The sequence below is a fragment of the Aulonocara sp. 'chitande type north' Nkhata Bay genome, linkage group LG23, assembly GCF_057382095.1.
Source record: "Aulonocara sp. 'chitande type north' Nkhata Bay isolate Kocher_YH1m ecotype deep benthic linkage group LG23, A_spYH_male_GT1.1, whole genome shotgun sequence".
Classification (NCBI taxonomy): Eukaryota; Metazoa; Chordata; class Actinopteri; order Cichliformes; family Cichlidae; genus Aulonocara; species Aulonocara sp. 'chitande type north' Nkhata Bay.
In genome coordinates, this window is record NC_141365.1 from 30254324 (window position 1) to 30277695 (window position 23372).

General features: G+C 42.0%; 1 protein-coding gene across 1 annotated transcript in view; it reads right to left on the bottom strand.

Moving 5' to 3' along the window:
* The window catches only part of LOC147302083 (TSC22 domain family protein 1), a 29010-nt gene extending 12316 nt beyond the window's left edge, over nt 1-16694 (bottom strand). The window contains exon 1 of the mRNA XM_086281561.1: nt 13909-16694. Coding sequence (XP_086137687.1) covers nt 13909-15947 — 2039 coding nt within the window. The 5' untranslated portion in view covers nt 15948-16694. The remainder of the gene's footprint in view (nt 1-13908) is intronic.
* Between the last annotated feature and the right edge of the window lie 6678 nt (nt 16695-23372).

Genomic DNA, 23372 nt, shown 5'->3' on the forward strand with positions numbered 1-23372 from the left:
CAGGGCTGAAGCTCAGTGAAGCGAAAGAGAATAGCTCACTGCCGTGCACGCAATGCCTTACATAACCAGCCTCAGTGCCATATGGTCCAGGAAAGGGAGGGAAGACAGCGAGATGTAGACTGAGCGACTAGTTCGTGATGGTGCAGATGTGCCCTCTTCTCCTCATGGGAAAAAAAATAAAAAAAAAGAGATATCATTATCTGCCATCTGACAGATAATGATCTGCCATAAAGCTGGGAGGAGTAAGTGCAACAATAAATAATTGCCAAAAAAGGAGACAATCAGAAACAGCCAAGGGAGGAGACTGTAAGACCGAATGTGATACACATAACTGTAATCTACATATTTTACCTCCTTGAATGAGGTTATGTGGGTAGCTCGTTTTTTTGTGTTTGTGGGCAATAGGTGCCCTCGGTCACACAAGCCTACCTACCAGTCAGAAAACCCCTGACAGTCACTAGGGCGAAAAAGGTGTATTCTTTAACTGGTTGGAAATGTTTGCTAATTAAAATCAGCTGCCAAGAGGGTGCCACACCAAAAGCCTCCCTGTGATTACTAGTTGTAACTTAAAGTTGTAACTAACATGCTTCAAATGGCATGACTAATTTTAATGATAAAAGTTTGTTACCAGTTTGTGTCGCACTCTTCAACATAAAGTTACATAAAGTTTCATTAATGTAGCGCCAACTCACAATACAAGGTGCTTTATAGCGTAAAAATTCGACAATAATACAGAAAACACCAACAATCAAATGGCTGACTATGAGCAAGCACTTGGCAACAGTGGAAAGGAAAAACTCCCTTTTAACAGGAAAAAACCTCCAGCAGGACCAGGCTCAGGGAGAGGCGGCCATCTGCTGTGATCGGTTAGAGGTGAAGGGAGGAAGACGGGACAACAGACACACACTGGAAGAGAGCCAGAGATTACTAATAACTAATGATTAAGACTTCGCAAGCAGTTAGCAAGGAGTTCCAGACAAGTCCGTGTCTTCACTGGATGTTTTATTTTTGACGGAGACATGGACCTCTCCGGGTGAGTTCATCCCCTTTTCTGAACTTCTCCCTTCTGACTGTGCCTTTTTTAGCTCATCAAGGCCTACTGGTAGAGGTGGTGGCTTAGCCTCGGTTTTTAAAAATAAACTTGAGGCACGGCTGCTACCCTCCCCAACCTATCCTAGCTTTGAAGCTCAGCTATGTGAATTGACTGGTTCTCGAACTACCCTGTGTGTTGTGGTTTATCGACCGCCTAAATATCATAAGATGTTCATCTCTGAATTTGCTGATTTTTTGGGTTCTATTCTTTTTAAATATGATTCTGTGGTTATTTCTGGTGATTTTAATATTCATATCTGTTGTATGGATGACCTCCTGGCGAAAGATTTCTCTGCACTGACTGACTCTTTTAATCTTACTCAGTGGGTAAAGGAACCTACTCATGTTAAAGGTCATACTCTTGATTTGGTTTTTTCATTTAATGTGGAACTATGCATTAAGGAAATTAGAAATACTGGACTTTCTGATCATTCCACGGTCATCTTTGATGTTGACCTGGGTAATATTGACCACTTGGAGGTTCCTCTCCACCCCACTCGTACTATTAACGCCGACACTGTGGTCAACTTTTCTACGTCTTTTATGAATTCTTCATTTAATATGTCGGACTGTTTTTTCCCCACACACACTTGAGAATTTTATCAATACTTTTTTAACCACATGCTCCTCTATTCTTAACACCGTTGCACCTATTAAACACAAACGCCCTAGAACCTACTCGCAATGCTGGTTAAACGACTCTGTCCGTGCTCTACGGCGTTTGTGTAGGCGTGATGAGAGGAGGTGGAGGAATGACAGACTTCAGTCATCATATGATTCTTTACGTATTAGCCGCTCGAAGTTCCAATCTGCTGCCAAAATGGCTAAAGCGGCTTTCTTTTCTAAGATTATTACCTCTAATAGTGACAATCCTCGCATCTTATTTAAAATTTTTAACTCTCTGGTTAATCCTTGTCCCTCTACGCCACTTTTGTGCTCCTCAGGTCTTTGTGAAAAATTTTCAAAATATTTTTCTGATAAAGTTTTATCTCTTAAATCCACTCTTCCTCTGGTGACTGACAGTACGTCTAATCCTGATTGTTCTGCTGCTTTACATCAATTTGAATTAATCTCACTTCCCACTCTGAAGCGTATAATTGGGAAATTAAATAATACTTATTGTGTACATGATGCTCTTCCATCTCGTATAGTCAAGGATTGTTTTGATGTAATTGGACCCTGTATATTGTCCATATTGAACCTTTCCTTGCTCTCTGGTTATGTACCGTCAGTTCTTAAACATGCCTTTATTCAACCTGTTTTAAAGAAGAGTAACCTTGATCATGGTGATTTTGCCAACTATAGACCGATTTCCAAGCTTCCTTTCTTGGCTAAAATTTTAGAGAAGGTTGTTCTGCTTCAACTGCAGACCTACCTGGACGAGAATGGTATAAACGATAAATTCCAATCAGCCTTTAAACAACATCACAGCACTGAATCAGCGCTGCTTCGTGTTTTTAATGATCTTTTACTTATGGCTGATAATGGTCGTCCGTCCGTGTTAGTTCTATTGGATCTTTCATCTGCATTTGATATGGTTGACCATAATATCTTAGTTGCTAGATTGGAGCAGACTGTTGGCATTAAGGGCATTGCCTTGGACTGGTTCAAATCTTACCTCTCCAATCGGCTCTCTTCGGTACATCTGGCCTCATCTTCTTCTTCCCCTGTACCTGTTTGCTGTGGTGTTCCTCAGGGCTCTGTGTTGGGCCCGACCCTTTTCTCTCTGTATATGCTTCCCTTAAGCGCTATCTTTGAGAAATACCACATTGCTTTTCACTACTATGCGGATGACATCCAGATTTATTTTGAGTTATCTGACGATCTTGCTTTGTCTTTAAATAACTTTTGTGAATGCATGAGTGAGATCAAGAAATGGCTGTTGGCAAATACTCTTATCCTCAATGAAAATAAGACTGAAATTATGATTTTTGGCAGTAATGCTCTTCGCGCCAAACTTCAAGATGCCTTTGGCTTTCTTACTAGCTCTTTTTCTGATACTGTTAGGAATCTGGGTGTCATGTTTGACAGCTCCCTTAAACTTGATAAACAGGTGTCTGCTGTTGTCAGATCTAGCTTTTATCAGCTTCGCCTTATCTCCAGGGCCAGACACTATATCCCGTATAATGACTTAGAAAAGCTTATCCATGCTTTTGTAACGTCGAAATTAGATTACTGTAACTCACTTTATACTGGTCTCCATGTTACCCTTCTACATAGACTACAGATAGTTCAGAATGCTGCGGCACGTATTCTAACTAAAACCAAGAAGTTTGACCATATTACTCCTGTTCTTGCTGAACTGCATTGGTTACCTATCAAATACCGTATTCAATTTAAAATTCTGCTGTTTACTTTTAAAATTATCAATAATACAGCACCAATTTATCTTAAGGAACTTTTAACCCCCTATGCCCCTGCTAGGACTTTAAGGTCATCCTCGCAGTCATTGTTAGTTCAGTCTAGATCTCGATTGAAATCTAGAGGCGATCGATCGTTTGCTGTTGCTGCACCTGTGTTATGGAACAGCCTCCCGATTGGCATCCGGGAGTCTGATTCCATTTACTCCTTTAAAGCACGGCTTAAAACTTATCTCTTTAAACTTGCCTTCACTACTTGTTAAATGTTGACTTGTTAGCTGCGATTCATTGCATTTATTTTTATTATTTCTTTCTTTCTTGTTGTTCTCTATCATGGCGGCATAGAGTCTGTTTAACCTATGTGCTGCAGTCTATTCTATTAGTGGCTCTTATCTGTGAACATTGTCTGCTGTTCTTATTAAATTGATATTAATGCTCTTAACTGTATTATTTTATTTATTTTTTTAAATTTTTTTCTTTTATGTAAAGCACTTTGGTATGCCTAGGCTTTTAATGTGCTCTATAAATAAAGGTTGTTGTTGTTGTTGTTGTTCAATGCAAACTAGGAGATGGCAAGATTTTTGACCATTGACCAGCAGTTGCCAGGGGATCACTGACTTGTTGATAGGCCTCTATGACTATCCATTCATAATACTGGAGGTGGGACTACGCGCAAACTTAGAAGTGATCTTATAAACATGTCAATCCAGATTCTATACCACTGGACACAGTGAAGAAGAAGAAAAAGACTTACCCGCATCAAACAAATAGAAATAAGGAAAATATGGGAGACGTCACTTTAATGTTTTAAAAATTTCTCAAATTACGTTGAATGACAAGACTCGATGAGGGAATTTAGACATCACTTTTGTAATCATGTGGTCGACAGAACGTCTGTAAATTTAGTTACACTCAAAATAAGGTGATAATGTGTAGTTCCCAACAAACGGAGCTCAAATTGAACAATTAAATAATCGATTGTCAATCAACAGTTTACCCCTAAAGCTTGTGAAGGTAGGAGGTCTATAACAACGCCTGTAATTCTAGGAGGTGTTGCAATACTTTTTTGTTAAACACCTTGAATTTCAAGCGCACTGTGGTGGTTGAGTATACAAGAAATACCTGAAATGCCAGTGTTTAAATATTTATGAGCCTGACTATATTTCTGTAGTACTAAAAAGCTTTTCCAAGCTTTTCCAAGTACCCAGAATGATGCTTCCCCTGCACACTTTACTCACTATAATCCATGGGTTAAATGATTATACATCCAAATATTAGACAACCTTGGACACAATTACAATATAGAGGAAGTTATGTTGCCAAGCCTCGGTCATATGGGTAAGTGTTTTGTTTTAAGTTCGAGCACTCGGTGGAAACACAGCGAGCTTGCTTGTCACTACAGTAACAGTAAAGATCTTCTCACCAGCAGTTGAGAAACTTTGCTTGCAGCTCTCCGTGGTCAGCAGGCATCACGTAGTGAATTTAATGTGTTTGAACAATGAGAACCGCAGGGGCTTCACACACAATTACGATTTTACCGCTTCACTTTCAGGGGGAAATGTTTTTCTTGGATGGGTGCTACAATTCTCATGTTCTTGTCATGTGAGAATGAAAGGTGTTCAAAAACAGACCAGAGAAACTGGAAAGGAGAAGCTCAGGAGAGCAGGTGTAGGGTAATGACTGCACAGAGTCCCCCTGAAGAAACACAGCCATATCAAACTACAGCACACGGGTTCCCCACGAAGTTTATTTTGGGACAGAAACTCCTCAGCACTGAAACTGAAACCACAATGCAAACATCGCCAATATCATATTCCACATTACTATCACCAAAACACCCATGTAGAGCTGCTAATGCTGCCTTAAAGCATGCTAGTCTGCAATCAATGAACTAGAAATGCATAACAATAACTAAGTTTATTTTGTGTTAATGATCCAATCAAGATCAAGTGATCAGACTGTGATTAAAATCACCCCCCAATCAAACAAAAAAACCTAGGTGTATAAGCTCAGGTCTTATAGCTTAAAGCATAAAAAAAATACGCCTAATTTCTATACTTTGTTACTATTACTTTTTCACTATAACACAGAATCTATTTGCCTGTTTGGTTGTTCAAATACAAAAACAAACTAACAAAAACTACAGCTTAGCTCTCTGAAGGATGCTAATATTATGATGCCATCACATTACCTGGCAACCAGCTATCAAAAGGCTGAAAAAGGCCCGATTTTAGCCTCGATGCTGCTACAACACCTTATCAAAGCATCCCATTTTTTCAATTTCGCAATGACAATGAGCTCTCATGTATAACCACAAAGGTTACACACCAACCTGGCAACAGGCTAAAATGATCCACTTTTAGCATATAAACCAAATCCAACACCATGTCTTTAGTCTCTCCAGGTGATTTAGTGTGTCAGTTTACCAACACCACAAACAGGCCAAACAATAAGGCAGCATGGCCATGTGCTAGTATCCAATAATCTAGAATCATGTCTGTGGTTATTCTCATTTATTTAGTGTTGATGAGTTAAAAAAATAAAACATAAAAACAATAATTAATTATAGATAAATTGTAATCAAACATGTGCCACAGAGGTTTTCTTGCTTGGGCCTCTTGTCTCAGACATTTTTATACATTAGCTTTACAAACACTAGATTTATACACCCATTAATATACTGTTTGCTATATGATAAAGTGGCTTTCAAAAAAAATTTTTTAAAAGCCAATATGACCAACTCGCAAAATAATAACTAAGGACAGTCAGAAATCCCATGTATATCTAGAGGGATATATTTGAGGCTTTGTAAAAATGTACTGATTAGTTACACTCCTTACAGAGTTTACTTTGTGAAGCTGTAAGGATCAGCCTTTCAAATAATTTAGAAAGCCAGGCATTATGAGCATACTACGCCATGATTTTAAAAGTTCCACATTCTGAAATGTTTTGTTTCAGATGGTTTTCACTACTCAGAGACTTTGTCATCTCATGCACACCAGTCCCACGCACCTGCTGTTCAAACGTTCTGTTTGTGAAGGGCAGCCAGTCAGAAGAAGGATGGAATAAAGGGAAAGGGATTAAGTAAATAAGGATTTTTTTCCCCCCATAACGGGTATCTTTAAAAGAAAATTCCAAGAAGATGCATTAGGCTATAGAAGATGAATTCAGAAATGTGCCATGTGCTTTGGGTTGTCAGAAGAATAGTTATTTTGGACGGTTTAGTAGAGAATTTTTTTCCCTGGAGATCAGCTTTAATTAAACTTAAAGAATGTAGTTTGAGCATGTGGAAACTTTTAAGTAGATCCTCTTTACATTTGCAAAAACAAAACTTTCAGTAGTACAAGCAGTCTCCCACTTCCTAGCTACGCTGAGGATATGAAATTACTATATGCTCAGTTACCTACCATAAATGCATGGATTCATGTTCAATATCATCACATTTCTTACTTCTTAGGTCAGTGTGAGAAAAGCCAGAGAATTAAAAAGAAAAAAAAAAAAAATAACACCACAGTTATTGTGACACAGCCAGTTAAAATCATAAATGCACCTCCCTGCTTATCTTTTCCGTTCAGTACAAAAGCCTGGAGGAAAACAGCAGCTCACTCATTCCAATAAACTCCCTCTCCTGTAAACAGCGACAACTTCACACATACATGCACCATAAACCATGCCAGCAGCTCAAGCCATAAACACGCTTCTACATGCATGGACCCACATTATGATCTCAATGGTGTGGGACTTTCTTTAGGAGCAGCTCTGCATGAAGGCACAAGGCAGAGAAACGTGACACTCGTTTGCCCTAAAACCCCAACACATGCTGCCCAAAACAGAACCCGTCAGAGCCAGCGGACACTCTGATCTTGATCTCAGGACACGCAGGCACACGCACACACACACACACACACACGCACGCACAAAGATGCACTTTCAGAGATGATAGCACAGTCTCAAACATGACAGAAAATCAAATGCGCATGTAGAAAGCAGACATTTGCGTGCAGGTTACACTGCATATAAATCCCCAATGACCTTGAAATTAATGTGCAGAATTTAGGTTTGTCACCACACAGAAAAATTACACTGTGCCATGACAACTTCATCTACTGCCTTTCAAATGCAACTATATACAAAATGTTTCTACACTGAGGCAAAGGGGATGCATATTTATGCGACAAGTTGATGCAAATATGCTTATAGGAGCAAATCCATCTCAGAAATAACCTCCAGTGCATTTCAAACCCTTCCCTGGGATAAATCATAACAACCCCCGCATGCAGCAACCGTCCAAACAGTTATTACATGCCGATTTCTGACAGCAAGCACAGAGAAGATCCTAAACTGCTCATTTTGTTTGTACACTGCATGCAGGAGGGATGTGTCCGCTTAGCTGTAAGGCATATTTTAGGTCAGTGACTCTACAAGCATATTACGGTTACATAAACAACCACGTTTCAATGCTGTGATCATTTATGAGCCCACACTGCCACCTCGTGGTTCAGCAGCAGCACAACAGAGCAGACCAACAGTTGAGTCAACGTCTCTACTGAAGCGTAACGTGATGTTAAAACTAATTACCGGAGAAACAACAGCCCTCAGGTGTGACTTATCGCTCATGACAGATAGGAGATGCCGCCCAGTAAACCTGAAGCAGAGCTAAACCATCCACGACAACTCAAAGGGAAACCTGCTGAGCTCTTGCGGCAGTTCACAGTTCAAATAATACACCTGTGATGAGCGTGCTTGGAGAGGCGCCTGCAGGAAAGGGTTTAAGCTGGCCAACTCAAGACAAATTCTGCTGCAGGATTTCACAAAACTTCACAGACATATTTGTATAGAGCAGGGGTGTCAAACTCTAATACACAGTGGGCCAAAATTCAAAACTGGAACAAAGTCGCGGGCTAACATTAATATTTATTGAAAAAAATAATAATAATAATCTTCCTCCAGATTTAAGAATGAATCTCTTCTTATGGACTCAAACAAGTTTTGCTGAAAAACTGAATATGGAACAAGGAAAGCTTAATACTAAACAATATATATATTAGCTGTATAACACCAGTAGGCCAGCTCTAATAATAATTTGATATGGCTTCACGGGCCAAATGTAATTAGAGTTTGACCCCTATGGTAAAGAGGGAACAACTTGTGCTTGTGAACTCATTGAGTTTGACCTCATGAAAGTCTTTGTGTTCCCTCAAAGAAATGACCCCAACTACCATTGAAAACATTTGATTCCACTTGCAAAACAAAGCCATCTTTTGCCAGAAAACATCTGTGATTTCATAGGTTTGTCTTGATCAAAGCAAACATTCCACGTGGGAAAAACTGAAGCTTGGTTTATCAAGAAAAAAAGTGGTTCCCATGTGGAAACCAATATTACATAATTATATTAGTTCACATCAAACAGTTCTGACTGATGGTAAGGAGAACAATAAAACGTGTGTGTGTGTGTGGGGGGGGGGGGGGGGGGGGGGGGTGTATTATTGCCTTATGAGTTTTACTGGGGTGGCTATCATTCAGATTTTATTGATTTACTCAATGACACTTATCAATACTATTATCAGTGTTGCTATCCATATGTGGGTGTAAAATAATGACATAAAAGTAGTTAATGCTAGCTTTGACAGACCTTGTTACCAATGAAACTTTACATCTTTCTATCTCAACCTTCAATATTATGCACCTCTGCTGCCAGCATCTGGCATCTCTCTCTCCTGTTGAAAACAGCTGTGAGCAATTCATTTTCATAAGGTGTATTATCTGAAATGATCAGGAAAGCTTCAAGCAGGCCAACCTGCGAGGAGCTTGCTGGTGTTAACCTGCTTAACCGAAACCACCTCTTCACACGCATTGTCTTTAATTAAACTGCATTATGCTATGAAATTAGCTGCTGCTTTCTAACGGTCAATACTTTGGTATTGGCAAAACTTCTACCATAACCAATGAAATACCTTTTTCAATGAAATCCAAATGCTTGCAATCAAACTACAAAACAATGTCGCTAATATAAAGCTGCGAATGTGCAAGTTTTATAGGCAGTAAATCACTTGATTGAGAATTAATTCATAAAGAAATATCTCCATAATATTTGCTGCAAGCAAACTGAAAGCTCAGGTAACTTTGACATTCAGTCAGCTGAAAGCCTAAAATAAGTACTTGACAGACATTTACATATCAGCATTGTATATAAAGGAAGTATTTCTGCATTCATGTTGTGCAAATGATATAAATTTACACAGGCAAGCATGCAAATGCCGAATCAAAACTACCATCCTTTGGTACCCATCCATAAGCTAACAATTAACTACCAGTGCAGATAACTCACCACCTAAAATAAAGAGATATAACACTATCAGCAGAAACTATAGTGAAAGCTACTATTTTGTGGCTTCAATGAATTTTAGCAAATGCTACCATATTGCTATACAAAGCTGAAGAGGCACCTGGAAGCCAAACATCCTTTCTAAGAAAAACCTGGTCAATCTCATAAAAAGCTGGATCAGAATGCTTGTTGAAGTTGAGGAGAAGCGTCTGATGAGGTGATGGAGGAAAGTTATGTACTGGTGGGGCTTACTGCAAAACCTTCATCTGATGGGAACGTAAAAGGAACTGAGCACATTTCAGATCTTTTTTTTGGGTGACATGCCCTCCTCAGAAAATGAGGACCGCCCCACACCTTAAAAATTTTAATCAGTAGTGGGGTAATTTTGAAGAACTGTGATGGGCATTAACTTTTTTCCCCATGTGATAGACAAGACAATAACTGAATAAAAACTACCCTTCAGCGTTCTCGTAGACAAATCTAAGGTATCAATTACAAAATCTGATCAGAAGTCTGCTCCATGTCTCTCCGTGTGCAGTAAGGTTAAATGTGTACTTTGTATCTCCCCCTGAGAAACTTTCCAAAATCAAAACACAATTACACAGCCCTGAATTCCCATCACATTTTTCACCTGGTTGTTTGCCTGCCCCACAGTTTGAGAACCACCGGCATTGAGACAGTTTGCCACAGGTGTGTCTGTCGGTTTGCCTTAACCACAAAAAAAAAAAAGAAATAAATGGAAAAGTCACTCACCTTGAGCACACTGCTCCAACAGGTACAACTGGCATGAAACCATAAATGCTACTGAACACCCTAAAGGCTCTACGTGGAAAAAACAAGACCTCAAAAGGTTTCATTTAGGAACTAGTATTACTGAAAGCTTTAAATCCAACACCCAGATGCAAAAATAGAATAAAACATTCCTGGACACCTGAGAGTCTGATGCTGTCAGGCATGAGTTTCTATTTTACTCTTTAATTTGTTGTCTCAGCTTGTTTGTAGTAGTCATGGTGCAAAAATGTGTGCTGCACTATGACTGTTTTAAAGCTTAATACCATTGCCATTAACAGAACAGTATGAGGTTTTTTGGTAACATTTGCTTTTCCCAGGTAATTTTTTTTTTTTAAAGCATCATATTACTTGCTTTGGACTTGTTGGACCTTCTCCTGGTAACTGTGGGAGTGCTCAGCTGGATTTCCCTGAAATAAAAGGGCACCCAGAGCAACTTCTCTTTGATGCCAGCTACAGTCAAGTTTAATCTTAGCCATCGGGGACTTCCTCTGCTTTGTCAAAGCTTAGCTATGAATGACAAGTCAGTTAAAAGCAGGTGTGCCAATATTAGCAAACATGAATCATGAGGCCGAGCCAGTATAACTACAAATACAGCTTGACAGGTGGCTTATTATCTCTATGACCTGAAGAGGTTTTAAGAAGCCGAACATCTCAAATTCATATGGCCCTTTTCTGCTAAAATATCTAAAAGGGAGTCATTTAAACAGGAAGGAAGAGCTACACTCTGATGCTCATGAATCAGATCAGATGAAGACTCTTAAAAATGATCAATAATAATAGTGGAATTAATCCAACAATGAACAAATGTTTTAACTGCTGCCAAGGATGTGGACTTCATTGAAAAGGGTTGTAAAACACAGAAGAAAGCTTCAAGATGAGACACAATGCTGCTAATCTAAAGCTGAAAAAAGAAGCTGTGTAAAAAGTTTACAGGCCATAAATCACTAGAGCACACCTCTAGCTTTTACAGCTGAGGATGAAGTCATATGGGTAAATATCCATGCAAAATGTGCTGCAAGCAAACCGAAAGCTCAGGTAACTTTGACATTCAGTCAGCTGAAAGTCTAAAAGAGCACATGACAGATATTTACATACGGCATCATACATAAAGGAAGTAAAAGGAATAAATTTGCACAGGAGACCATGTACACTCTGAGTTGAAACTACCTGCAGAGGTTGAAAAGGAGGCTACTCCTAAAGTCACTTTCTCTGCAGATTCGCACTTCTACACAGTGTTGTTGACAGAAATGGAGAAACGTGTGTGCAGGACACAGACGGCAAGTGCACGGTCACCTAGAAGTGTGTTTGTGTGAGGTCATGAGTGTTTTCCTTCTACTCTGATATCCCAAAGTCCAATTACAGCAAGCTGATATTCTGCCCTAGGGAGGAGGACCCTGGTCTTGCTGTGATATTACTAATTAACATCACAGGGGCAGATATAAAAAAAAAAAAAAACGAGAGCAGGATCCTTTGCAGACACACCCTTGCATGTTTGTTTCAGAACTTGGCAGTGTCCGTGTCCGCAGCTGTGCTAGATCAAGCGTTTTCGACCTCCTGACAGCTGCAACGTGACGGCTTTTAAAGACTCAATCTGGACTCTGACACACAGAAGCAACAATAATGAGTGTGAACAGGGCTGATTGGGCTCAACAGGAAACCGATCACCCAGGATAATGAGTTAGTGTCGATTCAGAGGTGGAAGTGGAAAGAGACCTCTGAAACTCTTTGGAAATTATTTTTCCTCAGCGATAGCCACTGACATGTTTCCAATAAGCCAACAGCCACAGACAACAATTTCCACCCTATTTTTCATGAAAAGCTACACCTACAACTGGATGTGTACAAATGTTAGTCATCATTAAGGTCACAACCTGTAGAGAAGAAAGGAGCATCTTAGGATTGGAAAGACAAAAGCCCTGGTGTCTAAGAGAAGAGAGATCACCTCAGATGCTTTCACAAAGAAAGGAAACAGGAAGAAAAGAGACTGTGACAGAGGGGGTGGAACGAAAGCTGTGACAGTAACAGAAACACACAGCCTGATCGCAGCATGACAGGACAATGACTATAAACAAAGATGATACACACACACAGCAAGACAGTCTGCTGCTGCAGGACAGTGGCTGATTCATGGCAAGAAAAGAAGCTGACTGACAGACAGAAACGCACTTGCACACGGCCTTGATGGGGTGCCACGAACTGCTGACAAAAGCCTCCACAAGCGAACACTGTCCTGCTCTGTCTGTGGCTCAGCGTTACTGAGATTACGTCAACATTAAGCAAGCAATCATTTGTTTCTCTGTTTCTTAAACTCGAACGCCAAGAAGACAACTGAAATCATGACGTGATAACTGAATTCAGCTTTAAATATTCTCTCTTTTGCTGCTAACAATTTGGAAGCAAAAAAAAAAAAAAAGTCTATTTGTTGCCAACAGTTGGTTACAAAAACACCACAACATCCACAGAATATGTTGTCCTTTTCTCCTAGTGGTCTTCAGTGGAGCCTGGTGGCAGTCCATCAAATGCCCTCTACACTCTGGGGAGGGGGGGTTAACGGTACTCACAACATGGATCTCCTGCTTAACCAGCTCACAGGGCAGCACTATGGTAACAGGAGAATGCTTCCATGACACTATTCTGTTTCTCTCTGTCGCCACAGTTTTTAGATTTATGCAACACAACTTTACGCAAATGGGTCAAGTCCCCCCCGAAGCAACTAAATTTAAACAAAGCTTGCTTTTTTTTTTTTTTTTAGAAACTACTAACTCTAGAAAATGAGCATTTGGTATGTGTGCATATAAATAAACTGCTGCACAGTTCTCCATATCATGGCACATATCAACAGAGCTGGTGTCTAACAAAAGATTAAATCTAAGGGGAGAGTGAAGGGAAAGGAAACTCAGACTAAAAAACTGGACAAGTGTCCAGTAGATGGATAGAAATGGGGGGTGGGGGGATGAACAGGCTACAGCATCTGCTGAGTCACAAGCACCTCAGTGAGTCAGCAGCTCCGCAGCCACTGATGTTTTACAGCAGCAGTGTCCAGTCGGCTTTTTTTTTCTGATGTCTGGTGTGTTGATAGCTGTCAGGGGGACCACCTCAAGGGACACAGGATCAAGCACATGTGACACTGAACTTCTAGTTCTGATTTAAACAACAAGACCAGAGTGTGTACCACTGATGTGGGGGGGAAAAAGAAATTACAGGAATGGGAAAGACTTATTTTGTTTGTACCTCAGCTTTGCCTACAATGTACCAAGAATAGCTTTTTGTTTAATTAAAGACCTTCACAGTTTACATTAGAATCAAACAGTTTAGGTAGCACAAGCCATTCATCCTCACCTGTCCTCCTCTCCTTCACCATGATGAGTTCTCAGGCCTGCAGCCACCATGAAGGCACTGGCCTCAGCGGACATCCCCATGTGGGCCAGAGTTCTAGCAGCACTGCCAGCTTCTGCGACGCCGTCTCCACCTGCTGCAGCCCCCAGCCTGGGCAGCCCGAGCAGACCTTGGTGCTGGAGCAGAAGCTTCTGGGCGTCCTCCAGCTGGGACGCTGTTATGGCAGGAACATGGGTGAAGGTTGTGCCTGGCGTGAGGATGGGCTGAAGATCAGCTTGCAGCGCAGTCAGAGGCATGTAGGGGGTCCCGTGGGTGGGTGCTATGGTGATGGTGCCAGCAGAATGGGGTTGGGTTTGTGGCTGTGGACGAATCTGGGGTTGAGGTGGAGCTGGGAGGGTCTGGGGCTGTCCTGCGGCAATGGTTGCTGTAGCAGATGGGGCAACCTGACCATGATGGGGCAGCTGCTGGGTAATGCTTACGGGCTGCTGCACCGTGACCCCTGACAGTGGCGTCACAGAGACTATAGCCGTGGCATGCGGCAGTGGAGGTTGGACTTGTGTCTGGAAAGGTGCGGTGGGCTGAATAAAGTCTGGTTGTCTGACCCCCGTTTGGAGCTGAGGTGCAGGATACCCTCCCTGTGGCTGAGGCTGTAGAGGATCCACAGAATAGGGCTGCTGGGGTTTTACTAGTGGAGGCTGGCTTACACCAGTCTGTGGTGTCACCTGTGGTGATGCAGGAGGGATACTGACAGGAACCGCTGGCTTCCCTACAACAACCTCCTGAGGTGAAACATAGGTTACAGGTGTGGTTTGTGCCAGTCCCAGCAGTGGACTCTGCATGGCTTGTGGACTAGTGAAGTCCTGGCTTGGTGGCTGATAGGGCTGCACGGTGTGAGGGAGCTGTACGGCAGCTACACCTGGACTGATCCCAGCATTACCTGCTTCAGGGTCTGCAACCACCTCTGCACCTTTTGCTGCCTCCGCCATAGGAGGATGAGGAACCTCCTTTTCGTAATACTCTGTGCAAGTCCATCTCCCTTTGCGGAACGGCTCCGAGTTTGTGTCTAGTTTGACCACCCTGAAGCGAGAGCCGGTGGCTGTCTGAGTTTGGGTGTGGTGAGTCTGAGTGCTGGGAGGAGGAGCAGTAGCAGCAGATGGACCAGTTCCTCCACCAACAGGAGCCACCTGCCCACCCATGTTAGTGTTATCAAAACCTGGAGCAGCAGCAACAGCCGACACAGTAGAAATGTTCACACTGCCTTGTACAAGTGGATCAGTGGCTGCCCCACCAACAACAGAGGCTGCAGGCTGGCTTGCCCCCCCTGCAGTTTTAGTGTTATCAAACACTGCTGGTGGCCTCTGAGGCTGGTTAAGACCAACTTTGGAAGCTATAGATGGGCTGGAGCTTGCCAAAGGAGCAATGGGAAGTGTTGGCAGTGATGCTTCACCTCCTCCTAAGCTGTCAGAGTGATGATGGTGGGCCTGGCTGTGCTGCTGAGGGTAGTACTGATGATGCACAGTCCCGTTTACCATAGAGGGGTGATGCTGAGACCCCTGTGGGATAGAATGAGGCTGGAGAGGCTCATTGGGTGACACCAGTCCAGGCGTGTCGACTCCATGGAGGCTGTTCAAAGTCTCATCAGAGGAGCTCCTCTCCGGCACACCCGTATCCGTGGCCTTTGACACGGACACATCTAGCATGTCAGAGGAGGACAGGTCCTCAGTGTGGGACTCATCCATGTCGTCGTAGCTCTCAGTATCATCTGCCAAGCTGTTGTTGCCGCTAACGTTTATCTGAGCAGAAGTGACACTTGTGATCTGGAAGCCGCTTTTCTTCTTCACCTGAGCTCCAGCCACTTGGGACTGAGGCTGATGGTGGAGTCCAGGAGAGGAGGATCCAACCTGGGTTGGATTGTCGTCCACTGCGCTGACACCGGCAGCGGAGGAGGCTGGGGGCGCCCCGCTGCTGCCTCTCCTGTAGTGGTAAGCGGTTTTCCGGCTCCCGGTCCCGGACAGGTCTCCGGGGAAGTCTTGGTGGTGCATTTTTATGCTGAAAGAGTTTCTCGAGGCCAAAAAGCTGCGCTGCCTACTAGCTAGCGCAAATAGCGAGCCATAAGTGAAAAAGTCACGTGATTAACGTGCCTTGAAAAACAAACAAACACACACACACAAGCCAAACGCTCCCAGCTGCAGTCAGGCTAAAACCCAAGCTTGCAGGCGGTGTTCCTCTTCCTAACTCTGCAGGAGCTAAGCTGCATGACAATAAAAACAACACTATAATCGATTACAAAATAAATCAACAGAATGCGAAATCCAGGTAGCCGCTGGCTAGCTAAAGCTGCGCTGGGTCGATTAGATACGCTCCTCTGGAACTTCGTGTATCCTTTCACCCTCCCGATTACGACTGTATTTTTGAGGATATTGCTGCCACTTTAAGCACGGAGAAATAAGGCAAACCGTGAGCAAATTCAGCTGCACTCAACCGCTCCTCAACGCGAATCTGCAAGCCTCTTAGCTGGCCGGTGCGTGTCGCAGGAAATCAGCCGTCGCATCCATTCCTTCTCCCGGACGTCGAGTCTCGTTTTACACCTCAGAGACCAAAAAATGAGTCAGAGACACCTTCTGCTCTTAATGAACGACGGTGTTAAATAATATCCTTCTTTGTAGTGGTAAAAAGTACTCGTTAAGTCCATCTCAGGTTGTCGTATCACGTCCGTGTTTGCTGTCTCATTGCCGGTGAGCAGCGGCAGCAGCTAACGGACTGTCAGTCTCAGAGGAGGGAGGAGGAACGCAAACATAACCACTGCGCATGCGTATCCGGGTCCATTTCTTCACACTAGTGCAACGTTCATGTTCGATTGTTGGAACGGATTTCCCCAAACACTAGAACACTGTCGCGTAATAGAACGGGTTTTGAGCTTAATAATGAATTTAATTTTTTGATGACCCAACTTCTGGACCATGGGTGTAACAGATTTGGCTTCAGGAATTTCAAAAACAGTAAAAACATCATATGCGACATAGATAGAATATGTTTCACAAATTGACCTGATTGCACATGAAAGGCAGCATCAGCCTAAGTGTTGTGTTTGTTTTTTTCTAGGAAGCCACTGTTTTGAAAGAACTACTAAACTGTTAAAATAAACAGCACTGATTGATGTCTTTAAGCCTGTTTCAAGCATGGGTCTTACCCCTGTTTTTATTTCCTTATTGTGAGTTATTACTTCAAACAATCACATTTATACATATGCAAGAAATTTATGTATTCTTTTTTATGGGCAGGGTTTCAACCCTTTTATTGCTGACAACAGGCCATAACTATAATGCTGACACAAACTAACCACCTCATCAGATAGGATTGCCTTGTTCTGCCTGTTGGGACCTATTCAACCAACGAGGATCCCCTTTTTCAGATATTGTACCTGCCTGCTGTGCCTGCCTTCTAGCAATAGATTCTCATGTTTAACATATTGAATCAGGACTGCAGGTAGAATTGGTGCCATTTAATTAAAAGGAGATAAAAAGAGAAATTAAAGATCTGAGCAGGGCCTGTCAAATCTTTTCCAGGATGTCAGTACTACAGAAATCAAACACGTCATGTACACCTGGAGGGGAGGGTGTGCTCTGGGAAAGTTCCACTGTGAAGTCCGTTTCCAAAGATTGCATAATATTGATGCCGCAGAAAGTAAACAGTGAGATGCAAGTCATGCTTTCTGTAAACGATCAACTGGATCATGAACACCGTTCCTGGACAGCCTCAGGAATTTACACTGTGTTTACATCGGACTGACACAGGCAATTTCAAATAACTAATTGAACTACACAAAACAATCAAGCTCATAAATACAGGGTGCTGTGATTTAACTCTTCAAATCATATTGTAACATAATATGACAAATAACAATCATCTAATGAGCTAACGTTAAAAAAGGTCAAAAGCACCATCCAAACCACAGGTGGTTAGATGAACATTTATATGCTAATTTGTTTTTAAGGTTTATTCGAAATCTTCGCCCATGCAGAAATTATGTGATTGTGAAGCCAGAGTGTCTTCTTATTAACTACTACAGGCTAATGTTTCTTATATTTTTTTGACAAACACGTTTAATAAAATAGCTCTAAAGTAAGTGCCACTGCAGCTTTCTAAACTTAAAGAGCATGAAGCAATGAAAGCATGTTATGACAGAAGTATTAGAGCACACCCTAGGAGAAAAAAATACTCAAGGTGGAATGATTTCAGTATAAAACCACCAACATTTATTTTTTGCACTTTATAAATACCTTTCGTTTTTAGTGCTATTTATAAAGCTGCAATAAAATATCATATAATTCTAATTCTAATTTAGGAAAAGTAAAAAAATTACCCTACCGGTCAACAGTTTTAGAACACCCCAATTTTTCCATTTATATTTTTTGCAGTTCAAGTCCAATAAATAGCTTGAAATGGTACAAAGGTAAGTGGTGAACTGCTTGACGTTAAAAAAAAAAGATAAGGTTACCCAAAACTGAAAAATAATGTAAACTTCAGAATTATGCAAAAAGGCCTTTTCCAGGAAACACAAAATGGGTTAACAGTTTAAAGCTGTTCTGCAGCAATGGAGGTTGATCAAGCCTTGAAAGCTGGTGCTACTAATTCATACAGGTGTTCCAATAAAAGCTGTCCATGCTGAAAGGAACATAAAATAAATACCCTTGGATTAATTGTAAACAAATCCAGTTTTTCCTCATTTTCATCACTTTTACAATATGTCTAGAACCTCCATCAACTTTGGCGTCTTCTCTCCTAATTGGGTTTCAGTAAAAGTACTGTTCAAGATTTATTAGGTTGCATGAGCTTCTCAAGTTCAGTCTTAATAGCAGAGCAGTGCACACACATCAGCACACGGGTATGAGGAGATTCAGCATAGTACTAAATGGTAAATGGCCTGTATTTGTATAGCGCTTTTACTAGTCCCCCCTAGGGACCCCAAAGCGCTTTACACACCCAGTCATCCACCCATTCACACACACATTCACACACTAAATGCTACTGTTCACTGTTCCTTTGGCCACCTGAACATGTCATTGCATCAGGGCAGAAAAACTGATTTTAAACCTGAAAAATAGGGAAGCAACCTGTTGTGGGGAACTTCTACACTGTTGTTTAGCTCTTCTGGACTCACACTGAAAGCAAAATATTAGTCTTAGTCTTCGTTCACAGGATCCCCTAGAACAGTGTTTCTCAAACTTTTCACAATAAGTACCACCTCATAAAATATATGGCTCTTGAAGTCCCACCCTTATGACTGACATTAAAGTACAGTAGTATAGGCCTATTTAACACCACATACAGTTTACACAAGACAATTTTATTTCTTATATGAATGTTCTTTATTGTAACTGTCATAAACAGGATGTGACAAGTGATAAAACATTCACAGCAGGTGGGATATCCAATCTTTAGGTGATAACATGATGAACCCTGCTTCCAGGTCCAAACTACTCTGCATTTATTAAGGCTGTTGTGTTTTTACATGTTTTAATGTTTTTGTTCTATTTAATCTGAACAAGCCCCTAAAAAAGGCGGTGATCACTGTAGGCCTCTCTCGGTTTTCCTCATCACTATTCATTTGAAAGCTCAGTTTTTAAAACTTTTAAAATACAGCCAGCCCATGCAGCAGTATATTAATGACTACATTATATTGCAGTTGTTCTCCTCACTGAAGTTTGATCCGTTTACATCATCCCGACATGCGATTGCCTTTGTCCCTAACCTTCAGGAACCCTCACATTAACTTTGATTTTTATTTCCAGCTTGAGTGAATGCTGGCGCGTCTGCCTGCCGCTACTCACCGGTACATTTTTTGATTATTTGGATTTATTTGGATTAATTGGATTATTTGGATTCAGATTTGAATGAACAGGAACATTTTCACTCAGGACCAGATCGATCTCTGCCAGGGATTGATTTGCAACGCTTGTCCTCAACTTCTGTTATTTCAGCTGAATGTGTTCTTACGTCTTCTTCTCAGTGAGCTGCACTAGCTTAACTGTTTGAGCTATTTTTGCCTACCTGTTCGTTGCTCCGGCCGGCTCGGCTCCTTTTCCTCCACATAATTGAAGATGTGGACCAAGATGTTCCTGAGCTGGTCGACACTATTTTGGATTCTCCTAACGCTCGTCTACCATCCTACGGCTGGACTGCTCCGCTATACAGCCACTGAGCTCCTGCGCCTTCGCGGGCAGCTATCGCTCCCGTCGCCGGCGGAGCTCCACTACCACCCGGGCATCACTTTCCAGCCTCGCCGGAGATACATCCATCGCGGGTCCCGCAGGATTTTCCATAACTCCAATGGAACTAAATCGTTCTGGTCTGCTACTCGCCGCCCTCGCAGGAACCCTGATCGGGCTGTCAACCATCGATCTCTAGCCCACCTGCCCAGGGCACCCACCGCGATTAGCAAAAAAGAAGATACTCCACTCAACTTCAGTCTTCTAAACATTCGTTCATTGACAAGTAAGGGACCTCTCATCCAAGACCTCCTATCTGACCGTAAGTTTGACTTTTTCTGCTTGACTGAAACCTGGCAACAACCTGATGACTTTTCTCAGCTAAACGAATCTGATCCTCTGGGGTTTGTTTACTTTTCTAAACCCCGCTGCTCAGGTCGTGGGGGTGGTCTCGCGATCCTTTTTCGCCAGCACTTGAAAGTCCTGCCAGTTAACGTTGATACCTTTAGTTCTCTAGAGGTCCTTGCATGTGAGCTGACTGGACCCATTCCCACCATCATAGCTACTGTATACCGTCCCCCCAAACCTAACCCTGTCTTCCTCAGTGACTTTGCTAATCTACTAACCCATCTTTCATCTCTCTCCCCAAATGTGATCTTGGTGGGAGATTTCAACATTCACATGGACAATAATGACCTTCTGCTCACCAGAGACTTTTCCTCCTGTCTCGAAGGCTCTGAATTTAAACAATTTATCGACTTTCCCACTCACTCTAAAGGACACACCCTGGACTTTGTCTGCTGTTCTGGTCGTACTCCCTCGAATCTTTCTGCTACTGAAATCCCCATAACTGACCACTTCCTCCTTTCATTTAACCTCACTCTCTGCTGCTCTTCTACCAAGCCAACCCGTCTCATCTCGTTCCGCAACATCAAGAACATCGATATGGACATTCTCACTACCAGTTTGGACAATGTTCAGATTTCGGACTTCTATTCTACTCCTGATTTGTTGTTATATTATAATAATTGTCTACGCACTGTCCTTGATTCTCTGGCTCCTGTAAAAACCCACTCTGTTTCCTTTGCTCGCTCTGCTCCCTGGTTTACCTCTGACCTCCGAGCTCTGAAGGCCAAAGCTCGGCAGCTAGAGCGTAAATATAAGAAATCTGGTTTAACTGTTGATTCAGAAATCTATAAATACCACGTACTTCAGTATAAAGACTCCATCAACAAGGCCAAACAAAGCTTCTACTCTGGTATTATCAGTTCTTATGAGGGTAATGCAAGGACTCTGTTTTCAGTTCTCAACAAACTAATTCAACCCCCCGACGCTTTACCACCGCACTTCTATTCCTCTGAAACCTGCAACTCCTTGATCCTGTTCTGGACTACGAAAATCAATAACATCCACCAGCAACTCAGATCAAATGTTGTGTCTACGCCCTCTCCAGAACCTTTTCTCCTTTTTGAGCCGTTTTCCACTTTTCATCTTCCTGATTTATCTGATATTTTCGAGTTAATATGTAAATCAAAGCCTGCCACATGTCATCTTGACCCCATGCCCACGGGACTTGTGAAATCCTGCCTCTCTTCTTTACTCCCACTCATTTCTGCTATCATTCACTCTTCTCTCACCACCGGTATTGTTCCCTCCTTATTGAAGACTGCTCTAGTCACTCCTATACTGAAAAAACCTTTTTTAGATCCTAACAACTTTAACAACCTCCGTCCGATTTCCAATCTACCCTTCATTTCTAAGATACTCGAAGAAGTGGTTGCAGCTCAACTTCATTTACACCTGGTTAATAATAACATCTATGAGAGATTTCAATCTGGTTTTCGCTCATGTCACAGTACCGAAACTGCTCTACTTAAAGTCACTAACGATCTTCTAATCGGAGCTGACTCTGGTCTTCTCACCATTCTCGTCCTTTTAGATCTGAGCTCAGCCTTTGACACCATTTCTCACTCTGTCCTTCTAAGCAGACTTTCCTCTCTCGGCATCTCTGACACACCCCTCGCCTGGTTTCAATCATATCTCCTCGACCGTTCCCAGTTTATTCAACTAAGATCATTCCACTCTCGTCTATTCCCCGTCACCTCTGGTGTTCCCCCAGGCTCAGTTTTAGGCCCTCTTCTCTTTATAATATACATCCTCCCTCTAGGTACCATCTTCCGCAAATTTGATCTTCAGTTTCACTGTTTTGCTGATGACACCTAGTTATATCTCTCTTGCAAACCTGATTCCTCCCTCCCACCTTCTTCCCTTACAGAATGTCTATCCGAGTTAAAATCCTGGTTTACCTCTAATTTTCTAAAGCTCAATGAGGATAAAACTGAGATCCTCCTTATTGGCACCAAATCCAACCTTTTGAAGGCAAACCATTTCTCACTCACCATCGATAACTCCACAGTTTTCCCCTCTCCTCAGGTTAAGAGCCTTGGTGTCATCCTAGACAGTTCACTTTCCTATAAATCTCACATCAATAATCTCACCCGTTCTGCCTACTTCCATCTACGTAACATTAACAGATTGCTTCCTTCTCTTTCCACCCAGTCTACGTCCATTCTTGTACATAGTCTTGTTACCTTCCGTATTGACTACTGCAATTCTCTTTTGCATGGTCTCCCCCAAAAATCCCTCCATAAGCTTCAACTGGTTCAGAACTCTGCTGCTCGCATTATCACCAGAATCCCCTCTTACCAGCACATCACCCCTGTTCTTCAGGAACTTCACTGGCTCCCTGTGAAATTCCGGATAATTTTCAAACTTCTTCTGCTCACCTTCAAGGCCATTCATAACCTCGCTCCTTCTTACCTTTCTGACCTGTTAACCACCACTTGTTCTGCCCATTCACTTCGTTCTTCTTCTTCTATCCAGCTTACTGTACCTTCCTTTCGCCTCACCACCATGGGAAGCAGAGCTTTCAGCTGCTCTGCTCCCAGGCTGTGGAACTCTCTGCCCCCAGAAATAAGAAATATTGGTTCTCTCCCCCAGTTTAAATCCCAACTCAAAACTCATCTGTTCAAATCTGCATATTCACTGTGAATCCACTGTTTGTTCATTTTATCTTGTGCTTTTATTTTATTGTTCTTATTCTGCCATTGTTTTACTAAGTGTTTTATCTTATTGTAAAGTGGCCTTGGGTGACTTGAAAGGCGCTCATAAATAAAATTTATTATTATTATTATTATTATTATTTTATTGAGAGAAAAAGGTTAGCGTTCACTCTCCAGCTTCACTGTGTTTATGTTA